Raw genomic sequence first — 24,304 nt, forward strand, 5'->3', positions numbered from 1 at the left:
AAGCATGTATTTAAAAAAATTAATTTATGCATCTAAAGTCTAGAAGGAGTACATGTTAGAATGTTAACTGTGGTTACTGCTTGGTGATAGGTTATGAGTGATTTTCTTTTTTGGTTACCAATATTTTCTAATTTTCTACAATAAGCACAGACTATTAAATTACAAAGGAAAAATGGGCATAAACATTAAGATTCACCTTAGAGAAGATTTCATAAAAATCTGCTAAAATGTTTGAAAAAAATGACAAATTCAATCACTTAAATCCTTTTTGAAATAAAGTGAAGCATATATTTTCAAAAAAATGAATAGACACCACTACGTACAATCAGAGAGTGTAACATGCTCTTCCACTAAACATCAACTGGTGCTACTCAAAGAGACAAAACATTGGGAGATAAATCACTTCATTAGCCTCATCAGAATGGTGTTTCCTTTGATATTTCACTGCCTCCTTTTGGACCTCATGCACTGCGGTCTGAACATCCATCTTTTCAGGGAGTTTATATGCATATGCAATCTTCTATTTAGCCCTCAAGTTATTTTATCCTTTTTTTTTTTTTTTCGTGAGTCTCACTCTGTTGCCCAGGCTGGAGTGCAGTGGAAACATGGCTCACTGTAGCCTTGACCTCCTGGGCTCAAGCAATCTTTCTGCCTCAGACTCCCATGTAGCGGGACCACAGGCACATGCCACTACACCTGGCTAAGTTTTTTTAATTTTTTGTAGAGATGAGGGGGCATCTCACTTCGTTGTCCGGGCTGGTACCGAACTCCTGGCCTCAAGCTATCCTCCCACCTCAGCCTCCCCAAAGAGCTAGGATTACAGGCATAAGCCACAGTGCCCAGCCTACATTTTTCCATATACTTTTAGTCTCAATATTTTAGGTTACGGTGAGTAAGTACATATTTACCTCCATTCACACCTTTTATAAGTTTCTATTTTCCTGAATCTGTTGTAGATTACATCTTCATCCTTTACTACGTGAAATTTTTAAAATTTTTTTCAAAATATTTTCATAAGAAAAAAGTTCCAACACCTTGATAAATGCAATTTGCCACTTGAATTCTTCTTACATGATTCAGTACTTGTGAGCTGATTAAGAGAACCGTGTAAAATATTACAGATAGAGGCAATCTCAATTAATTACAGTCCATTAAGAGAATGTGGATTCCTAGTACTTTTTCCTGATTTCCAGCATTACTCCTGATAATATTCATTAAGCTATAAAAGCACTGTTCCAATATATTTATGAAAGAAGCAAATAATCAATAACTTACAGTCTATCATATAGTTAAAACACTTATTCCAAAATCTCTGGTTCTCCAAGTAATCAAACTAATCTCTTTAGTTTTTCTTTTCTATTTGGCTTTAACAGCTTTTGTTTTAATAAATCCTATATATTTAAGTCAAAATGTGTGTGGCTGCTTTTCTGGATAACATAAAAAAACACTGTGGGGAAAAATAGAGGTTGCTTCTAAACAGTTTCAATTTGCAGTAATATAAACACAGGCTAAACAAAAGAAAAAACAGAACCCATTCATTTTTAGAAACACATAAACACAGAAATCTAGAATTAGATCAGATTTTGCAATATTATAGACACTGTCAAGTCCAATTTTAAATTTCAAGAGACTGAAGTCCAAAAAGTGAACTTTTCTGAGGGTAGCTAGTAACAGATGGATTTAGAACCCAGGTCTCTCAAATAATGAATGAGGTTTTTGTCACTCCTACTAAGTAAACCACAGGATGGTTCCTAAGTATTTCAAACTTATGAATCAAACCAAAGCAAAAGATACACACAGAAGCTGGAATGGGTCAAATCTAATAAAATAAAATTTAACATATTAAATCCTACAATTGAATTCAAAGAAAAATCTCTAAAAACAAAATGAAAAGTCTTATTACCCTAAACAGTTATTTAAAGAGTATTTGAAGATTTTACATATTTAATTTGTAACTGGGATGGGAAGTTAGAAATTTTTCTCTTTCAGTTCCAAAAACTTAATATTGGCCAAATATGTTAAAAAGGGAACTAAACCACTGATTCTGCTAGGCTAATTTTAAGCTTAATTCTTACCTATGGAATAGTGGAAATATATGTAAATGTGTTAAAATGTCAACATTTGAGATTCCTGTCCTCCATCATTTCTATTAAGGGGAGAAATTAAAACTTTCTGTTCTGAAAAGGATCTTATTCTGTAGCTGTTTGTGCAGAAATAACCTCACTTTATTGGCTTTCAATAATTTAATTTCTGGCCAGGCACAGCGGCTCACGCCTGTAATCGCAGCACTCTGGGAGGTCGGAGGTGGACCGATCACCTGAGGGTGGGAGTTCGAGACAAGCCTGGCCAACATGGTGAAACTCCGTCTATACTAAAAATAAAAAAAAAATAGCCAGGCGTGATGGCTGACGCCTGTAATCCCAGCTCCCAGGGAGGTTGAGGCAGAAGAATCACTTGAACCCAGGAGGTGGAGGCTGCAGTGAGCCAAGATGGTGCCACTGCACTCCAGCCTGGGCGATAGAACAAGACTCTGTCTCAAAATAATAATAATAATAATAATAATAATAATAATAATTTCTAAAACATTTTAAAAGTATATTGCTCAATTCTGGAACAGGGAATTTTGATCTGCAATCAGCTAGAAAATTCATATTAGCTAAAGTCTTATGTCCCTATCATGCTTAAGAGATTGTCAACATGTATTAGCATACATACTAGGAGCCACTGACTATGCTAAATTTTTTCATGTAATTTCTCAGTTTATTAACCTAATTTAGGCTAGGATTTACGATAAGGACCTCTGCACCACCTCACTTTGGCCAAGTTAGATAAAATTCTTACATATTCGTTTGCCTTCTACAACTTATACAGCAGCAAGTTAATGCTCATTTAAGAAACCACAGATAAGTGTATTAGGTAGCCAGATAATACCTACCCAAACATTTCTACATGGAAATCTCACAGTTAAACTTTAGGAAATAAGTGCTTAGAGGCCACTACAGGGCCAGGCATGGAGGCTCATGCTTGTAATCCCAACATTTTGGAATGCTGGCCACCAGGATTGCTTGAGGCCAGTTAAGAACGGTTTAGGCAACACGGCAAAACCCCACCTCTACAAAAAATAAAATAAAACAGAGGCCACTGGCCACAATCTTACTTCTTTCCTTTTCACATATTGTTGAAAACACAATTCATACCCAAAGGAAAAGAAAGCATTACATTAAAAAGACACCTGAACTTGTATGTTGACCGCAGCACTATTCACAATAGCAAAGTCATGGAACCCACCTAAGTGTCTACCAACAGATGATTAGTCAAAGAAAATGCGGTGCATATATACACTGTGGAACACTATGAGATGTTAAAAAAGAATAAAATCACCGGGCATGGTGGCTCACACCTGTAATCCCAGCACTTCGGGAGGCTGAGGCAGGTGGATCACGAGGTCAGGAGTTTGAGACCAGCCTGGCCAATATGGTGAAACCCTATCTCTACTAAAAATTCAAAAATTAGCCAGGCATGGTGGTGCATGCCTGTCCCAGCTACTCAGAAGGCTGAGGCAGAAGAATCTCTTGAATTAGGGAGGTGGAGGTTGCAGTGAGCTGAGATTGTGCCACTGTACTCCAGCCTGGGCAACAGAGTGAGACTCTGTTTCAAAAGCAATAAAATAAAAATAAGAATGAAATCATGTCTTTTGCAGCAACATGAATGGAGCTGGAGGCCATTATCCTAAGTGAACGCAGAAGCAAGAACGTTCTCACTTACAAGTGGATACACATGGACATTAAGATGGAGATAACAGACACTGGGAACTCCAAAAAGGGGTAGCATGGGAGGGGAGTGAAGGTTTAAAAATTATCTACTGGGTACCATGTTCAATAACTGGGTGATGGGTACAATAGAAGTCCAATCTCCACCATTACTCATGCAATACCCATGTAACAAAAATAAGCATATGTACCCTCTGAATCTAAAATTAAAAAAAAATTCAACATCACTGCTGGCACATAAGAGACAATTAAGTAGTAAATACTATGTAAATAACAGATAGTTCACAGAATCTGGCTATTTCATGAAATGCATCTCACGAAGCAGAAATGAGTAGGCCTTTTTTTCAGAAAAAGACAAAGTTGCACTTGATTTATGTAATTACAGACTTCATAAATAAATCTATTATAAAATACATAAAATTACATACAATGTTTTACATATATTTACAGTTTACATAATTTATTTTCTGAATATAAAAAAAAATTTACGATTTACTATTATGAATTTGGAAACCCTTCTGAAGTCAAAAGCCATCATTTGAAAGTTACATTTGAGCTTCTGTTACTGGGTCCCCTTTTTATCAACTACAGACTGTGATTCTATTTCCAATCTCCTAAGACTATTAACTGTTTTTCTGTCAACAAGTAAAATAGCACCTGAATTGTATATTACAGTTTTTTTTAAAAAAGTCCTATATATTATATAAAGAAGATGATGTGTACATCTAACCTCCCCCACACTCATCATTGGGGAATAACAAAAAATTGGTAGGTGAACAAATGATCTGAAAGAAAAGAAATCCTATACAAAAAATAAAGTAACAAAAATAGGTGACTATTGGTTGAAAATGTCACAAAATGAAATCTACCTAGCTAAGCACTAAGTCAGAGAGTTTCAATTATTTGTTTCAGGACCCTTTTAAACTCTTTTTTTTTTTTTTGAGACGGAGTCTCGCTCTGTCACCCAGGCTGGAGTGCAGTGGTGAAATTTTGGCTCACTGCAACCTCTGCCTCCTAGGTTCAAGCAATTCTCTCACCTCAGTCTCCTCAGTAGCTGAGATTACAGGCACGTGCCACCATGCCTGGCTAATTTTTGTATTTTTAGTAGAGATAGGGTTTCACCATGTTGGTCAGACTGGTCTTGAACTCCTGGCCTCAAGTGATCCACCCACCTTGGCCACCCAAAGTGCTAGAATTACAGGTGTGAGCCACTGCACTCAGCCTAAACTCTTAAAAATTATGCAGAGGCCAGGTGCAGTGGCTCACAACTATAATCTCAGTACTTTGGGAGGTTGCGGCAGAAGGATCACTTGAGGCCAGGAGTTTGCGATAAGCCTAGGCAACATAGTAAGATCCTGTTTCTATATAAAAAATAAATTTTTTAAAATTATAGAGGACCCTAAGAGCTTTTATTATGTAGGTTATGTTCATCAATATTTACCATAATTACTATTAAAACCAAGACTTGTGAATGTATTTATGAGCTCATTTTTTAAAATAAGCCATTTTATGTTTATGTAAATATATTTTAAGAGAAACAGCTATATATGATTTAAAATTTTAAACATTTAGAAAGAAGAGTAGCCCCATTTACATTTTTGCAAATCTCAACATCTGACTTAACAGAAGACAACTAGATACTCATTCATCTTTTTAGACATTCAATTTGTTGCACTATGATCTTTAGGCAAAAGTACATGGAAAAAAAAAAAAAAACAGCCTTGCTGGGCGCGGTGGCTCATGCCTATAATCCCAGCACTTTGGGAGGCCGAGGTGGGTGGAGCACGAGGTCAAGAGATTGAGACCATCCTGGTCAACACGGTGAAACCCCGTCTCTACTAAAAATACAAAAATTAGCTGGGCATGGTGGCGTGCGCCTGTAGTCCCAGCTACTCGGGAGGCTGAGGCAGGAGAATTGCTTGAACCCAGGAGGCAGAGGTTGTGGTGAGTCGAGATCATGCCACTGCACTCCAGCCTGGGTAACAAGAGCGAAACTCCGTCTCAAAAAAAAAAAAAACAAAAAAACACAGCCTCACAGTGACATCAAACTACAAAAAAGAAATGCCTCTAAGAGGGTCATAAATGCCTCTAAGAGGGTCTCAGGGACTTCCAGAGGTCCACAAACCATACTCTGAGAACCACAACACTTAAGTATGTGGTAGCTGCTCAATAAACTTTGCAATTGATATGGAAATAACAAAAACAGTTATGAGACAAGTACTTAAAAAACATGCTTACTATACTGTTAGGGTGTAAAGGATTAACATGATAAATACAGTGTAAAACTCATATTTCATAACTCAAGGAGACAGAATAAAATCACCTTCATAAATAGGCACATTCTTAGACACATGCCAATAATAACTCTCTCTCAAAATGGAAGAAAAGATACTTTTAACCCTTTCCCCATTTAGAAAAAAATGGTGTAGCTTGCTGCCAGCACTCATTTAATTTTACACAAACATGCTCATTGAGGCTGAAGCAAACCTGATTTTCAATGTAAAATTAAAATATAAAAACTGTTCTTGGAGTTATTATTATTATTAATGTTATTTTTTTTTTTGGAGACAGAGTTTCGCTCTTGTTACCAGGCTGGAGTGCAATGGCTCGATGTCGGCTCACCGCAACCTCCGCCTCCTGGGTTCAGGCAATTCTCCTGCCTCAGCCTCCTGAGTAGCTGGGATTACAGGCACGTGCCACCATACCCAGCTAATTTTTTGTATTTTTAGTAGAGACGGGGTTTCACCATGTTGACCAGGATGGTCTCGATCTCTTGACCTCGTGATCCACCTGCCTCGGCCTCCCAAAGTGCTGGGATTATAGGCGTGAGCCACTGTGCCTGGCCCCTATTTTTTTTTTTTTTTTTAGAGACGTTGTCTCGCTCCGTTGCCCAGGCTGGAGAGCAATGGTACAATCTCTACTCACTGCAACCTCCGCCTCCTGGGTTCAAGTGATTCTCCTGCCTCAGTCTCCCAAGTAGCTGGGATTACAGGTGTGTGCCACCATGCCCAGCTAACTTTTTGTATTTTTCTTAGAGACAGGGTTTCACCATGTTAGCCAGGATGGCCTCAATCTCCTGGCCCTGTGATCCACCAGGCTCAGCCTCCCAAAGTGCTGCAATTACAGGTGTGAGCTACTGTGCCCGGCCTCGTGGAGTTATTTCTAAACAGAACATCAGAATTGTATGAATCATCAGAATTGTCTATTTAAAAAAAAAATCAGATTCATCAAATGAATCTTCGGCCAACAACTGTTTGAGAACGACATTAACATCACGTGCAGGAATGCTATTTTCTAGGATTTGACGTTTTCAGCAATGAAGAATTGCTGTATTTGGTAAATGAAAATACCACTCCTAACACCAGAATGCTATACATAGAATGATGTCTTTTGTTTCCAAAATCAATATACTATAGCAATGTGAAAATAATGATAAAAGCTAGGTATTTTTTGGCAAAGTTATCTCACAGTAAACACTGACCATAAGCACTACTGGTGAGTATTCTCAGGACAGACAGGAAAAGGGTTAAAAATAGCTGCATCGGTTGGGTGCAGTGGCTCACGCCTGTGATCCCAGTACTTTGGGAGGCCAAGTCGGGTGGATCACCTGAGGTCAGGAGTTTAAGACCAGCCTGGCTAACGCGGTGAAATCTCATTTCTACTAAGAATACAAAAAATTAGCCAGACATGGTGGTGCGAACCTGTAATCCCAGCTATTCGGGAGGCTGAGGTAGGAGAATCATTTGAGCCCGGGAGGCAGATGATGTAGTGAGCTGAGATCGCGCCACTGCACTCCAGCTTGGGCAACAAGAGCAGAACTTCGTCTCAAAATAAATAAATAAATAAAATAGTTGCATCATTTATATATATATATATATATACAGAGAGAGAATAGGCAAATTCATAAAGAGAATAGTGGTTACCAGGACCCAGAAGGAGGGAACATGGGGAGTTATTGTTCAATGGGTTCAGAGTTTCTGTTTGGGAAGATGAAAAAGTTCTGGAAATGGATAGTGGTGACTGTTGTATAACACTGCAAATATACTTATTAATGTCATTGCATTGCACACTTAAAAACTGTTAAAACGGTGAATTTTATGTTATGTATATTCTACCTCAATTTTAGAAAACAAGTATTAAATATTTAAAAAAACTGAAACATAGACCACTTAAAAATAAACAAGGTTGGGTCGGGCACAGTGGCTCATGCCTGTAATCCCAGCACTTTGGGAGGCCAAGGTATGTGGATTGCCTGAGCTCAGGAGTTCGACACCAGCCTGGGCAAACACGGTGAAACCGTCTCTACTAAAAATACAAAAAATCAGTTGGGCATGGCAGCGCACACCTGTGGTCCCAACTACTCAGGAGGCTGAGGCAGGAGAATTGCCTGAACTCGGGAGGTGGAGGTTGCAGTGAGCCAAGATTGTGCCACTGCATTCCAGCCTGCGTGACAGAATGAGCGAGACTCTATCTCAAAAAACAAACAAACAAACAAACAAAAAGGCTGCCCTGAAACCACAAGATATAAAGTCCTAATTTCTTGTTTACTTTAAATGTACTTAATGGTACATTTAAACAAAATAAATCTTTCAAAAAATAGAGGGTATGAACACCAGCTTGAACTATTAAGGGAACTAGATATCTGAAAAATGGAATTGTGAAGAATATCTTATTACTTACCTGCAACATGCTGACTATCTCAACTTTGTTGAAGAAAATAAAAGACGTGAGAGTAGAAAGAAAATTCTCTTCAAAAACAGATGGTGTGGGTAAAATGATGTCCTGAATGTACTGTACCCTGTAAGTCTGATGTATTTTTTGCCTTAGTTCAGAGTCTGTTATTGGTATAACTTCCTTAAACTTTGCAGTTTTGGTCAAGAATTCTCTATGTCTTTTTGGCTGAGCCAAAGCAGGGTCATATTCAAGGCATCCCACGACATCCATGATACACTCATCAGAAAACATTACCTCAAAAAGAGTTGCCTTATTTAGGAATAAGATTCCTCTAATAATTTCATACAAATGGTGTAAGCCTTCAGTGTTTTCTAGGTTCTCACAAGCTTGGAACAGCTGCAGTAGTTTTTTAATATAGCCTTCATTTTCCAAGGCGAGAGCCAGCTTTTCCCTACGGATAGGTGAGGAGAGCACTGAGGTAACTAAGTCAGCAATCTCTTCAAGTTTATTGAGTTCACATGTGGGCAGGTCAATCAGATGACTAGTTTCAGGCATTTCTTCAAATCGTTCTTCTTCGGATTCATCAATGAGATCCTGTGTGACTTCCACTGATGGGTCTTTACCTTGAACCTAAAAATATCCAAGTACACAGCTAATTACCTTAAAATACAAAAGAATTCAAAATTTTGGAAATCAAATCCCTGACCACTGAATTTAAGTAAATATTATACAAAGAATAAATACTAATAGTCACTATTAATTTATTATTATTTTCTGAGCTGGAATCTTGCTCTCTCCCCCAGGCTGGAGTGCAGTGGCACAATCTTGGCTCACTGCAACCTCCACCTTCTGGGTTCACACAATTCTCCTGTCTCAGACTTCCGAGTAGCTGGGATTACAGGTGTCTACCACCATGTCCAGCTAATTTTTTGTATTTTTAGTAGAGACAGGATTTCACCATGTTGGCCAGGCCGGTCTTGAACTCCTGACCTCATGATCCAACCGCCTCAGCCTCCCAAAGTGCTGGAATTACAGGTGTGAGCCACCACATCCGGCCTATTATTATTATTATTATTATTATTATCATTTTATTTATTTATTTTTTCGAGATGGGGTTTCACCATGTTGGTCAGACTGGTCTTGAACTCCCGACCTCAGGTGATCTGCCCGCCTCGGCCTCCCAAAGTACTGGGATTACAGGCATGAGCCACCATGCCCGGTCTATTATTATTTTTAATAGAAACAGGATCTAGCTCTGTTGCCCAGGCTGGGGTGCAGTGGTGTGATCACAGCTCACTGTCACACTAAATTCCTGGGCTCAAGCGATCCTCCTGCCTTTGCATCCCAAGTGCCTGAGACTACAGGCATGTGCCACGACATCTAGCTAACATTTTACTTTTTGTGGAGACAGTGTCTCCTGCCTCAGACACCTAAAGTGCTGGGATTACAGGTGTCAGCCACCGTGCCTGGCCTAGACTTCACTTTTAATTAGTAGTGACTGGCCAGGCACAGTGGCTCACAGCTGTAGTTCCAGCACTTTAGGTAGCTGAGGCAGGGAGATCACTTGAGATCAGGAGTTTGAAACCAGCCTGGGCAACATGGTGAAACCCCGTCTCTACTAAAAATACAAAATTTAGCCAGGCGTGGTGGTATACGCCTGTAATCTTAGCTACTCGGGTGGCTGGGGCAGGAGAATTGCTTGAACCTGGAAGGTGGAGGTTGCAGTGAGCTGAGACCCCATAACTGCACTCCAGCCTGGGTGACAGAGTAAAAGTCGGTCTCAAAAAAAAAAAAAAAAAAAAAGGTGAAGTCTAGTAGGGAAAAATACACAAAATTTAGGGTCAACTATTTGAATCTAAATAACTGACTACATATAATTTCAGTTGAAGTTATCTCTGATCCCTGATAACCTGGATATTTCAGCTGATATTATATAGATTTATGAAGCTAAGTTATGTAATAACCACACAGTTATTTAATAACTTCACTACACCTAATAATTCTGAATTTCGTAGAAGGTAATTTTTCTGTTTATCCTCAAAAATCACTAAGTACCACTCTTAAAGCAACCTATCACATCATCTTTGGCTTGACAAGGACATTACTGAGTTCAAACCAAAAAATCTATTCCTGTATATTCAGAGTGAGAAAATACAGTCTCCTCCCTCAAATTACTTTTGAAGTTGACTTCTGAAAAAATATTTGCTTTTGCCGTGAACCTAAAACTGCTCTAAAAAATACTCTGGGCCGGGTGCCGTAGTTCACACAGTAATCCCAGCACTTTGGGAGGCCGAGGCAGGTGGACTGCCTGAGATCAGGAGATTGAGACCAACCTGGCCTACACAGTGAAACCCCGTCTCTACTAAAAATACAAAAATTAGCCAGGTGTGGTGGCATGTGCCTAAAGTCCTAGCTACTCGGGAAGCTGAGGCAGGAGAATCACTTGAACCTGGGAGGTGGAACGTGCAGTGAGCCAAGGTCGCACCATTGTACTCCAGCCTGGGAAACAAGAGCGAAACTCCATCTCAAAAAAAAAAAGAAAGAAAAAAAAATCTGTTTTTTAAAAATCAGGCATTCATTTAACATCTATAGTAAAGCCCCTAAGTTCTAATATCTAGATTAAAATCACGACATAACAAACAAATAACGGTTTGATGATTCAGGTTGACAGCTCAAGATAAGCATGGCTAACATAAATTTTCTATAAAAAATTACTCAACAACAAAAAATGTTCAGAGGCACAAGAATCGCTTGTACCCGGGAGCCAGAGGTTGCAGTGAGCCAAGATCACACCACTGTACTCCACCCTGGGTGACAGTCTCAAAAAAAAAAAAGTTTAGAAATTTACTCTTCACAAAATTTTTCTAATTCCTAAGGCAGGTGTGTGGCACGCACCTGTAGTCCCAGCTACTTGGGAGGCTGAGGCAGGAGGTCACTTGAGCCCAGGGGTTTGAGGATACAGTACACTATGATTGCATCAATGCACTCCAGTGGCAATAGAGGGAGACCCTGTCTCTTAAAAAAAAATTAAATAAATAAAATTAGCCGGCACAATGGCTCACACCTATAATACCAGTTCTTTGGCAGACAGAGGCAGGAGGATTGCTTGAGACCAGGAGTACAAGATCAGCCTAGACAACATAGTGAGATCCCATCTCTACAAAAAATAAAAATTAGCTGGGTGTGGTGGTGCATGCTTGTAGTCCCAGCTATTTGGGAGGCTGAGACGGAAGGATCGCTAGAGCATGGGAGTTCGAGGCTGCAGTGAGCTGTGATTTTGTCACTGTACTCTAGCCTAGGCAACCAAGTGAGATCCTGTCTCAAAAAAGTAATTCTGGCCAGGCATGGTGGCTCATGCCTGTAATCCCAGCACTTTGGAAGACCAAGGAAGGTGGATTACTTGGGGTCAGGAGTTCAAGACCAGCATGACCAACATGGTGAAACCCCGTCTTTACTAAAAATACAAAAATTAGCTGGGCGCGGTTGCGTGCACCTGTAATCCCAGCTATTCAGGAGGCTGAGACAGAAGAATCACTTGAGCCTGGGAGGCAGAGGATGCAGTGAGCCAAGATCACGCCATTGCACTCTAGCCTGGGCAACAGAGTAAGCCTCGGTCTCAAAAAAAAAAAAGTAATTTCTAACCCAACAGTGCAACTATTCTCATTCTTCTCTACCTCAAAATTCTCAAATATCATGAGTAGAAAAAGTTTCACAAACCTCCAAATCCACCAAAGCAAAACGTGAAAAATATTTAAAAGCATAAAGTAGTAGATAAAAACCTTAGAGAAAGAAGTATGTGAATTCCTAAACAGATGACAGTACTTTTACTTCTGAGTTCTCAACAGAGTAGATGGGAAAGGGAAACTGACACATTAATGTAAGAGAAAGTGTAAGTACTGAACTCTTAACAGCAGTTTAGATAAAATACCACTGAAATTGAGAAGAATTTCCTACTAGATCTTTGTGAAATTGAGAAAAATTTCCTACTAATTCTTTGTGAAATTGAGGTGGAGGCAGCCGAAAAAAAATCCTAAGAGCAGTGGCATTTGAGATCTTGAATCGACCTTCAAAGATGGGTAAGATTCAGATAGGAGATAAAGGTACTCAAAGCTGAAGAGGAACAGCCCAGAAGCAGAGAGATGGAAATATATGACATGAATGTGGCAAACACCAAAACTACAAATGTAGACTGTAGTCAGAAAGTGGAATATCAAGTTAAAACACTGAGTTATTGTGTAGGGAAGTGAATGTGCAGACCTATCCTTTAGGAAGTTAATCTGGCACTGGTCCTATGGGATAAATTTAAAAACAGAGATGAATTTTAGAGCGTTATTCTAAAGTCTACATGTACTACTTGGATAGTGATGGTGGGACAAACAGAGAATGGGAAAGATGAGAGAAAGCTACAAAAGTGGAGAAATCACAAGACACCCTATATTATTAAACCTTTCATTAGAAGGATTACAACTTCTTTAACAAAACATGGGAACAATGGGGAAGAATGGCTGTTAGAGATTAGTTTTATTAAGGTTGAGGTGTTTGAATATTCAGCTGGCAACTAAATCTGTGGTCTTACTACTCAAGAAAGACAACAGAGCAGAAGAGAGAAATCTGGATTAAAGCCAAACTATGACAGTATTGAGAAAAAGAGAAACAAAGTGTGAGGGAGGAAGGAAGAAGAATAATCATAGGTGATACAGAAAGAATAAGTAGAAATCAGATGAGTTAACTTACACTTCGAATGAATATAGTTTGCATATGTTTAAGAATAAAAGCACAACTCTAGAAGCATTTACTAAATTACAGTGTTTATTTCTATGTTATCTAGTACTAATCCTTGTAAGCTACCTGGATTCCCTACTAATTAACTTTCATTGATCTGACCTGTCAATCCCACAGAAACCTAAATATCTATATAGGTAGTATCAGTGCTCTCTACGAAGTATTTCTCATTCTCTCCCTTTTGAGAGAGATGATTTCTTTGTTTCCATGAAGACTCGTAGTTGTGTAACTTGCTTTAGCCAAAGAAATGTGAACAAAAGTGTCCTGTTTAACTTCAGGGCAGAACATTTAAAAGCCGGTCCTCTGATTCACCACCTTTCCTTCTCACTTTGCAATGATTTTGGAAGTATTAAAATGAAATCTTGGCTGAGTGTGGTGGCTCACGCCTATTATCCCAGCACTTTGGGAGGCTAAGGCTAATGGATCACTTGAGGCCAGGAGTTCCAGACCAGCCTGGCCAACATGGTGAAACCCTGTCTCTACTAAAAATACAAAAATTAGCTGGGTGTGGTGGCATGCACCTGCAATCCCAGCTATTTGGGAGGCTGAGGCGGGAGAATCGCTTGAACCCAGGAGGCAGAAGTTGCAGTGAGCTGAGATTGCACCACTGTACTCCAGCCTGGGTGACAGAGCAAGACTGTCTCAAAAAATAACATAGAAATAAAATAAAATACATTCCCTTCCAGCTTGGTCCCTGAATGACTAACGAGTAGGGCCCCTTCCCCAATTGGTCAAACAGCATTAAGAAGAAATCAGCTTTTGTTATGGCAAGCCATTGACATTTTAGGATCATATTACTACAACACAATCTGATCATAACATCTTAAAAACAGCCAATGAACTGTGCTGTATGGGTTCACCATAAATTCACACTATCAATAGGGTTTTTCAATTAAAGTTCTCTATTCCATAATCCTATCGTCATCCCTTACAGCTGCTACTTAAAATTTTTTTTTCACTTCCCAACTTCTCAAACATTACATTCACCTTTAAGTCTCAGAAGACGTGAAGGTTTCTTCGACTAAAAAGTCCATCAGTACTCAACTTCCTCTAACATTTCTCCATCTCACAACTTACCTTCAGGCATTTCCTTCATTGATTTCAAAGAAAATGTCCATACCATTTCCTAAGGTTAACATTTTGAAAGGTACTTCTATACTTAATGCTTTCTGAAAGCTCAACATATAAAAATTATCTTGGCTCTTGTTTTTATAATTTCTTTCTCTCCAATGGTTCCTTCTATTTCATCATTCTCCATTCCCTTTAAGACACTCTGAACTCTCTGAACCATCAAACTTTTGCAGAAAAACTGTTTTGTACTATTTCGCATTATAAGAGATTAAGAAATAACCAAGTAATATGGCTCCTAATAAAACTGAAATTGTTCTTTCAAAGATCAGCAATGACTTCCCAGAACTGAAAAACTAAAACATGACGTATGATTTTGTGAAATATCATGCAGTAGTTCATGCGGTAGTTCGGAGCAAAAACTATATATTCAGCAACATGCATAGATTTAAAGGAGTACTGTGTTGTGCAGTAAAGAGTTAACTTTGCTGGACCATCAGAGTGGCTACATCTAATATCCCTTCCAAAGGTGGACAAGTTTGAATAAAAATCAATGACAAGAATAAAATAAAATAAAATAAAAATCAGTGACAAATGGAAAGAAGAAACAGTAACAGAGGGCAAAGGAATGAAAAAATGAGTAATGTAGCAAAGAAAATCCAGTATTAACATTGGTGCCTAAGGTGGGCGCTGTGGCTCATGCCTGTATTCCCAACACTTTGGGAGGCTGAAGTGGGCGGATCACGAGCTCAGGTGTTCAAGACCAGCCTGTGAAACATGGTGAAACCTCACTTCTACAAAAAATACAAAAATTAGCCAGGCATGGTGGCACAGGTCTGTAGTCCCAGTTATTAGGAAGGCTGAAGTGGGATAATCCCTTGAGCCTGGGAGGCAGAGGTTGCAGTGAGCCGAGATCCCACCACTGCACTCTAGCCTGGGGAGAGCCAGACCATGTCTCAAAAAAAACCCCCAAAACACTGATGCCTCAGGAAAGGCTGAAGGCAAGTGATGACATTGTCTCTTAGCTCAGTTATCAGATCCTGGAAGGGTGAAGCAATAGGTCTGCCAAGAGCAACCCTCGTCTTAGAACCTAACAAAGTCAAATGGGAGCCTGTAAGCTTTGAAGAGTGACGCTGCTCTGGGAGACATTTTGTCATACAATATGAGGATAAACCAGACCAACCGTTAATGACTACGTGGGATTCTAGTAATATGCCAGGTTATATCTACTACCATACTATGATATGTTGTAACACTATTACTGTTGATTCAACCACCTCATCTACATAAATCTTATGGTAATACTCTTAGAGATGATCATATGTATTGGGAGATTGAGTTAAAGCATCCAGAGGATATAATGCTGATACAAAAATCACTGGCCCATGCTGCAGCTATTTGAACAATAAAAGTAAACTAAGGAAAAAGAAAGTCACTGGCCCTACAGAATCATGGTCTGAAACCTAAGAGAAAAAAAGAAAAAAAACAACTGGACTGACAAAAAGCTGGATTTTGTTGCCTATCAGTTTCTACGGTATACAGTTCTGTACAAGTTTATCATAAGGTACAATCTGCAGATCACGAGAATAAGAAATCAAAGTAGTACAAAAACGTAAAAGTTATGTCATGATTTTATAGGAAAAGTTAGTTGTTTCTTTAAAAGGATCTCTACTCCATACTGGCCCCAAATGCTAGGTATATTCATACTGATATTATTTTTCCATCTGTGGAAGCATCTATGCTAAATGTAGATGCTCACACAAATATGATCATTTTGGTGTAAGAGAGTCTTCGTCAAGGAATGGCCTGTGCAGTAAAGGACTGACCTTGCCAAAGGAAAAGTCTGGCCCTTGTCTAGTTCCAGAGAGGTAAACTCTAAGCACTCAGAATATCCTGCTTCATAATAGTGTTTTTGTTTGTCTGGGGGCCTCCACCTATGCTAGACATGCTATGTTAACAAGTGGTTTACGGTGGGGGCCTTGGACCCCAAGATATCCTTGACCTCTGGAGGTGCTGGAATAAGGTCAGTCACACAGGCAGTCAGCCATGCTTATGTGAACTCTAATCCCCAGAGAAAACCCTAGAAACAAAGGTTTGGGTATACTTCTCTAGTTGGCAATACTCAATGTATGCTGCCGTGTATCACTGCTGGGAGAAGAAGTGCTGTCTGCATGATTCCACTGGGAGAGAGAACTGGAAGCTCAAGCCTGAAACTCTCCTAGACCCTACCCTATGCACCTTTTCCCATTGGTGATTTGAATCTGTATCATTTTGCTATAATAAACTGTAACTGTGAGTGTAACAGGTATGCTGAATGCTGTGAGTCTTTCCAATGAATTATGGAAATTGAGAGTGGTCTTAGAGACCTCCTGAACTACCTAAGTGAAAACAGTAATAAATTTCCACAAAAATTTCTAGAATAAATACTTTTTTTTTTTTTTGAGACAGAGTCTTATTCTGTCGCCCAGGCTGGAGTGCAGTGGCACAATCTCATCTCACCGCAACTTCCACCTCCCAGGTTTGAGTTACACACCTGCCTCAGCCTCCCTAGTAGATGGGACTACAGGCACGTGCTACCATACCCAGCTAATTTTTGTATTTTGAGTAGAGACAAGGTTTCACCGTGGTAGCCAGGCTAGTCTTGAACTCCTGAACTCAGGTGATCTGCCCACCTTGGCCTCCCAAAGTGCTGGGATTACAGGTGTGAGCCACCGTGTCCAGCTGGACAAATACATTTATATCCAAGAACATACATTAAAGAGTAGGTGTTGACATATGGAGGCGGGGTGGTAGGATGGGACAAGGTATAATCTAATATAGTAATCACTAGAATAAATTATCCACTATATAAATTTATGTTCTAGCAGATATGTAAATCAACACCCTAGTTCTAAATAAAAGATGTTTATCTTCTGCATCATAGTTACATTTTCTGTAAATCTAAAACTATTCTAAAACAAAAGGTTTCTTTTAAAAAATTCTAGTTACTTAAGAGTTACCACATATTCTACATATCCTGCTACATTATAAGTTCTACATAAACTGAACTCATGAATACTGTTGATCATTAGTGCCTGGTACGGTATTCATAAACATTAGGTAAACGTATGACCAAGTATTTATTTTTTTAATCTAAAAGCCTGGCTTAATTAATCTTCTTTTAGTTTGTTTAAAGTACTTGCCATTCTATAATGTAAGCTATTAATTATGAGCATATGCTATCAAAATCTAAAGTGGTAAAACAAAACTATGACAAAGTTGTTTTTAAAAAATTTAAAATAATTTGCTGTAGAATATAAATAATTTCAAGTTAAATTATCAAGTCTCACACTAAGACATTCTCTCTCCACATCCTAATAATACATTTGAAGTAAAAAGGAAACAAAAATTCAAGAAAAGATGCAAATGTTAAGTTAAATATTAAAAAAAAAAAACTTACCTGACATATTTTTTCCCAGATCTCATCACAGCCAGCTTTTTCCTGAAAACTCAGAGCCAAATCATAGTTCTCTGCTTCTGACCAAACAATTAATGTATCCTGTTTAAAAATAAATGTTTCTACATCATCATACTAGAAAAGAAATATCTACAAAGTATAAATAAAAATCAAGAGGACTGGAAACAGCACAGCAATGACAAATGCCTGGGATAAGGGTAATTAATGTATATTTGATTGGCATTATTAGTAATATATTGGCAATAAAATAGTAACTTTGGTACTAAAAATGACATTGAGAAATTTTCTAAAACAAAAAAATATTAAAACAGGTTAGTAGGCTCTGATTCATGTTACCCAAATTAAATTTATAAAAAGGCTAGCCATTCTTGGCCAAAACTGTAACATAGAAATTCCAACCATCTACTTTCTGTTGCTTCCAGAAAACCAGCTGTTCCATTCACTAACCACCTACGTATTTATCCTTCCCTTTGAGTTGGTTAAAAGCGAGCTAACTAATACCCGAAAATAGGTTAAGCCTTAACTCTATTTTTGCCTTTTTTTTTTAAGTCTGGAAAAGACTTCAGGATCTTAAGAAATGCGACACCATGGTGAAACAAAGCTATCTGCTCTTATTTACAAGAGCTTCCAACAGCCCCCAGTTCAGTACCTTAGGCTGTAGAAAAATTAGCCCAAGGTTTAGGTAGGCAGTCTCCTAGAATGTCTTCAATTATATGCCTACCAAAAGGTTAGTCACACTAGAAGGTTGTCAACCCTTGTATTAGAAACTAAGGTTTAGATGTAAAATAAAACACACACACACACACACACACACACACACACACACACACAAATATACATATATATATTCTGTTGTTGTTTCTTTCCCCCTTGAAACAGGGTCTCGCTCTGTCACCAAGCTAGAGTGTAGGCGTACAATCATGACTAACTGCAGCCTTGACCTTTGAGGCTCCAGCAATCCTCCCACCTCAGCCTCCCAAGTAGCTGGGACTACAGGTATACAAACTATGCCACACTAAGTTTTTGTAGAGACAGAGTTTCACCATTTTGCCCAGGTTGGTCTGGAACTCCAATTCTGGGCTCAAGCAATCTGCTCGCCTCAACCTCCCAAAGTGCTGGGATTACAGGTGTGAGCCACTGCACCCAGCCTCCACACACGTTTTTAAACACTAAAAACACTGTAATACTCAAATGAAATAAACAATCTTTTAAGGATATATAACAATTAAAGTTTAATATGGCTAAAACTTAAAAAAAAAAAAACACACAAATTAAGTTTATACTCTACCAAAAATATAATCTATAAAACACCTTAAATAATTTGTTTGTTTAACTAGTACTTATAAATATTATGACCCAACATGAAGAAATACAAACTAAAAGTCATCCCCAGATCAAAGACAAAGTTTTGAAAGTGGGAACATTTCAGTACTTTTTGGCTTTAAACAGTAAATGAAAAATATTCCTTAATTAATCAAGGCCTCAGATTAATATTTCTTATTTTCTGTGTAATCAGGTAAAAATAGCTGGAAATCTGTGTTCTACCTTCTTCCTGGCTATTCTTTCTGGAAGAGCAATTTGCTACCACAGTTAGTCTAAAATTCTATCAAGTCACTCCTTTGTTTAAAATCTTTCAGTTTCAGCTGGGCGCAGTGGCTCACGCCTGTAATCATAGCACTTTGGGAGGCCAAGGCAGGCGGATCACAAGGTCAAGAGATCAAGACCATCCTGGCCAACAAGGTGAAACCCCATCTCTACTAAAAATACAAAAATTAGTTGGGCATGATGGCACACGCCTATAGTACCAGCTAATTGGAGGCTAAGGCAGGAGAATCACTTGAACCCGGGAGGCAGAGGTTGCAGTGAGCCGACATCATGCCACTGCACTCCAGCCTGGTGACAGAGTAAGACTTTGTCTCAAGACAAACAAACAAATAAAAAAACTCTTCAGTGTCTCTCATCATCCACAAAAGTTTTCAAACATTTTTAAAAAAAATCAGAACCCCTTCTACAAACAAAAATTTACTGAGAACCTCTATATATAAAAAAGATAAAAATAGAGCTACTCTGGTCAGTGCTGGTTAAAGCATCAGGGTACCTACTCAGGCTCCCTACATTTCCAAGTCATCTTCTTAGGCCTTCCTCAAAGTGGCTTCATGAACAGTGATCTCCAAAATATTTTTGACTGTACCTCAATTCACTTATATATTATATACAAGAACATATTAGCATATTAATACATATAAAACACATGCTGAAATAGAAAAGGCTGATAAGAAGATAATATAAGCAAAATTTTTAAATGTTTGAATTTTAAGACCCAATATACACGGCTCAAGCCTGTAATTTTAGCATTTTGGGAGGCTAAGGCAAGTGAATCACTTGAGCCCAACAGTTTAAGACAGCCTGGCCAATGCAGTGAGACTACCGTATCTAATTTTTTAAAAAAATTATCTGTTTAATAACTGAACTTTTTGAGAGGGATAACTTCTTGTCAGATCTATTAAATAATTGTTTCTGTTTTGTCACATGGTCAACAGTTTTTACTAGCAGTAAATATATATTTAACCATTATCTAGTTCATTTGTACTTACATCATTATCAACCCCTTTTAAAACACCTATCCATTTTGTTTGAGTTAGTTTACTAAATATTTGCGGTTATTTCCACACATAGGCTACAATAATTCACAAAAGGTGAGTGTGAGAATACAGGAATAAACTGTTTCTCATACTACATTCTCACAACACAAACCACTGCCGTCACCTTTGTCACCAAGAAGTATGGTGATTTCTTCCCACCGATAATCAATCAGTTCCACACTGGACACCAGATGGGTGTTCCCCAATTCACTTTCGACACTGTTTACCTGGAGATAGTGTCAGATCCCACAGTTGAGGGCTCAGCCCTATAAGACTACCCCTACTTCTAATGCCAATTGCAAGCACGGGTTGTTTTACCTATGCTTACAACCAAATGCCTATAAATCAGGCTTCCCATGACCTCCTCCTTGGATTTGATTAATTTGCTAAAGTAGCTCACAAAACTCAGGGAAACAGTTTTATTTACTGGTTTGTTATAATATAAAGGATATTTTAAAGGATACAAATGAAGAGGGGCATAGAGCAAGGTATTGGGTAAGAAGCTCAAAGGTTGCATTCCCTCCCTGGGCACATCAACCTCCAAGAACGTCCACTTGGTTATCTGGAAGCTCTCCAAAACCAGTCCTACTGGGCTTTTATGGAGGCTTCATTAAACAGGTATTATTAAATAAATCACTGGCCACTGGTGATTAATAAACCCTCAGCCTCTCTGCCCTCCTGGAGGTTGGGAGATAAGGTTCAAAGCCCCAATCTTCTAATCAAGCTTTGGTCTTTCTGGAGACTAGATCTATAGATAGTACTACCTACAGTTAGGTCTGTGGATATTACTAACAGAATGAAACCTAAAACTCTTTATCCAGTCATCCAATGCCCTTTCCATTTTGGCTACCATCAATGTTCTGAGAAAAGGTCCAGGTAAACAATGAAATCTGAATTAAGACAACTGAGCATCTTTTCATCATTATTTTCTTTTGATGTTTTTTTCTTTTCTTTTCTTTTCTTTTTTTATACAGAGTCTCACTCTGTTGCCCAGGTTGGAGTGCAGTGGTGTGATCTTGGCTCACTGCAACCTCCACCTCCGGGGTTCAAGTGATTCTCCTGCCTCAGCCTCCTGAGTAGCTGGGATTACAGGAGTGTGCCACCACACCCAGCTAATTTTTGTGTTTTTAGTAGAGACAGGGTTTCATCATGTTGGCCAGGGTGGTCTTGAACTCCCAACCTCAGGTGATCTGCCCACCTTGGGCTCCCAAAGTGCTGGAATTACAGGTGGGAGCCACCACACCTGGCCCCTCATTCTTAACTTTTTAAATCTGATCTAGTCAAAATACCGGAAACTAAATGGCATTTATATTTAGAGTTCTTTTCCAATGCTGAGGACAGACCTTGAAAAATAGTTAATGGTTACTGATCTTTCTTCTTCCTGATTATCAATACCTGATCCATCACATGCCCTGTCAATACTACTTTCAATATATATCACAAAATCCATTCATCTCTGTCCATCTCCATCACCTCAATCCAATCCAACATTATCTCTTGCTTGGAGTATGCAGCAATCTCATTTGAGTTTCCCACTTATTGCTTCTCTTCAATTCCACTGATTGATACTATTAAGTATTTTGAGTCATGTCATTGTTCTGCATAAACTCTTCAAAAGCTTTAAACTGCACTTTAAAAATCCCAACTAGGCTGGATATAGAGGCTCAGGACTTTGGGAGGCCAAGGGAGAACTGTTTGAGCACAGGAGTTTGAGACCAGCCTGGGCATCATAGTGAGACCTCATCTCTACTAAAAATTAAAAAACATTAGCTGGGTGTGGTGGTGTGCACCTGTCATCCCAGCTACTCAGAAGGCTGAGGGGGAAGGATCACTCGAACCCGGGAGGTCAAGGCTGCAGTGAGATGTGAACATGCCACTGCGCACTTGCCTGGGAGACAGTCTCATCTCATCTCAAAACTACCCCCACTCCTGAAAAAAATTCAAACTAAAGATAGTGTCCAGTCCAGAAGCAGCACTCAATGAGGTATTTCTGGATGAATGAACAAATGTGGTCATATCAACAAGACTCAGTCTTGAGCTCTGTTCTTTTCTCAATTTATAGCTACTACCTCAAAGGAGGTCACCTTGCAGCTAAAAATTCATAATCCATTTGATTATTTTAAGGCTGGAGTGCAGATGGCTATTCACAGGTGTGATCATCACGAACTACAGCCTCAAACTCCTGGTCTCAAGCGATCCTCCTACCTCAGCCCCAAAAAGCTGAGACTACTACTGGCACGCCAGGCCTTTTATGATTCTTTTTTTTTTTTTTTTTGAGATGGAGTCTCACTTTGGTGCCCAGGATGGAGTGCAGTGGTGTGATCTTGGCTCACTTCAACTTCTGCCTCCCAGGTTCAAGCGATTCACCTGCCTCAGTCTCCTGAGTAGCTGGGATTACAGGTGCATGCCACCATGCCTGACTAATTTTTGTATTTTTAGCAGAGATGGGGTTTCACCATGTTGGTTAGGCTGGTTTCCAACTCCTGACCTCATCATCTGCCCGCCTGGGCCTCCCAAAGTGCTGGGATTACAGGCGTGAGCCACCACGACTGGTTGGTCTTTTATGATCTTAAATTAAAATCTCCTGCCGGAAACTCTTACCCTATCTCAATTCCCAGATGTTCATTTTAAGACCTTTTCATGGGCTGGGTGTGGCGGCTCATGCCTGCGATCCCAGCACTTTGCGTGGCCAAGGTGGGTGGGCTGCTTGAGCTCAGGAGTTCAAGATCAGCCTCCGGCAACACGGCAAAATCCCATATCTACAAAAAATTGGCCAGGCATGGTGTGCACACCTGTAGTCCCAGCTACTCAGGAGGCTGAGTTGGGAGCCTGAGCCTGGGAAGTCAAGACTGCAGGGAGCCACGGTCGCGCCACTGCACTCCAGCCTTGGCAAACAGAGCAAGACTGTGTCTCAAAAAAACAAAAACAGAAAACATCTTTCCATTTATTTTACTATCACTTCAAAGCCCAAAAAAACAAAAACAAAAAACATCTTTCCATTTATTTTACTATCACTTCAAAGCCCAAATGAAAAAGAAAAAAAAATAAAAAGCAAAGCACAAACCAGTAGTATGCTACTATTTATACCAATAAAAGGGAAAAATATATACAATTGTATGCATATTTGCTTACATATGTGTACCTACAGCAAGATATGGAAGAAACTGGTCATGTGAGTGGCCTCTAGCAAAGGAAACTGTATGGACAGAATCTGGTGTGGGAAAGAGACTTCACTAAATATCTTTAGAATTCTTTTTTTTTTGAGACGGAGTTTCGCTCTTGTTACCCAGGCTGGAGTGCAATGGTGCGGTCTCGGCTCACCGCAACCTCCGCCTCCTGGGTTCAGGCAATTCTCCTGCCTCAGCCTCCTGAGTAGCTGGGATTACAGGCACGCACCACCATGCCCAGCTAATGTTTTGAATTTTTAGTAGAGATGGGGTTTCACCATGTTGACCAGGATGGTCTCGATCTCTTGACCTCGTGATCCACCCGCCTCGGCCTCCCAAAGTGCTGGGATTACAGGCGTGAGCCACCACGCCCGGTCCCACCTTTAGAATTTTTAACTGGGCTAATATATTATATACTAAAAAGTTTTGTGTGTGTGTGTGTGTCTTTAAATAAACCTCAAACCAAAAGATTAATGTAAACCTGCTTCACTTCCCACTTCCTGGAAAGAACCATTATTTTCCTGGCCAGACTCAAAAACACTACCAGTGACCTTTGATTCCTTCTCTTTCACATTTAATTATTTACCAAATTTTCCAGCACTTTCTTGAAAATATACTGGAGCTCTGTTCCTTCTTTTCATGTCCATTTACCATGGTGGAATAGACTTTCATTTTCTGTATCTCAATTACTGCAGAAGGTCTTGCCACTCAAAGCTCTTCTGCTCCCCACCCGCATTTATTATC

At 39.3% G+C, this 24,304-nt stretch overlaps 1 protein-coding gene across 14 annotated transcripts in view; it reads right to left on the minus strand.

Annotated features, from left to right (window-relative positions):
- PPP4R3B (protein phosphatase 4 regulatory subunit 3B) overlaps positions 1-24,304 on the minus strand; it is a 93,857-nt gene that overhangs the window by 62,707 nt on the left and 6,846 nt on the right. For all 14 annotated transcript variants that reach the window (XM_064364123.1, XM_064364127.1, XM_064364122.1 and 11 more), the window contains exons 3-4: positions 17,734-17,832; positions 8,451-9,074 (exon numbers count right to left, since the gene is read on the minus strand). In XM_064364123.1, the coding sequence (XP_064220193.1) occupies positions 8,451-9,074; positions 17,734-17,832 (723 nt within the window). The remainder of the gene's footprint in view (positions 1-8,450; positions 9,075-17,733; positions 17,833-24,304) is intronic.

The sequence above is a fragment of the Aotus nancymaae genome, unplaced genomic scaffold (assembly GCF_030222135.1).
Source record: "Aotus nancymaae isolate 86718 unplaced genomic scaffold, 86718_ANA_hifiasm-v0.15.2.pri h1tg000057l, whole genome shotgun sequence".
Taxonomy (NCBI): Eukaryota; Metazoa; Chordata; class Mammalia; order Primates; family Aotidae; genus Aotus; species Aotus nancymaae.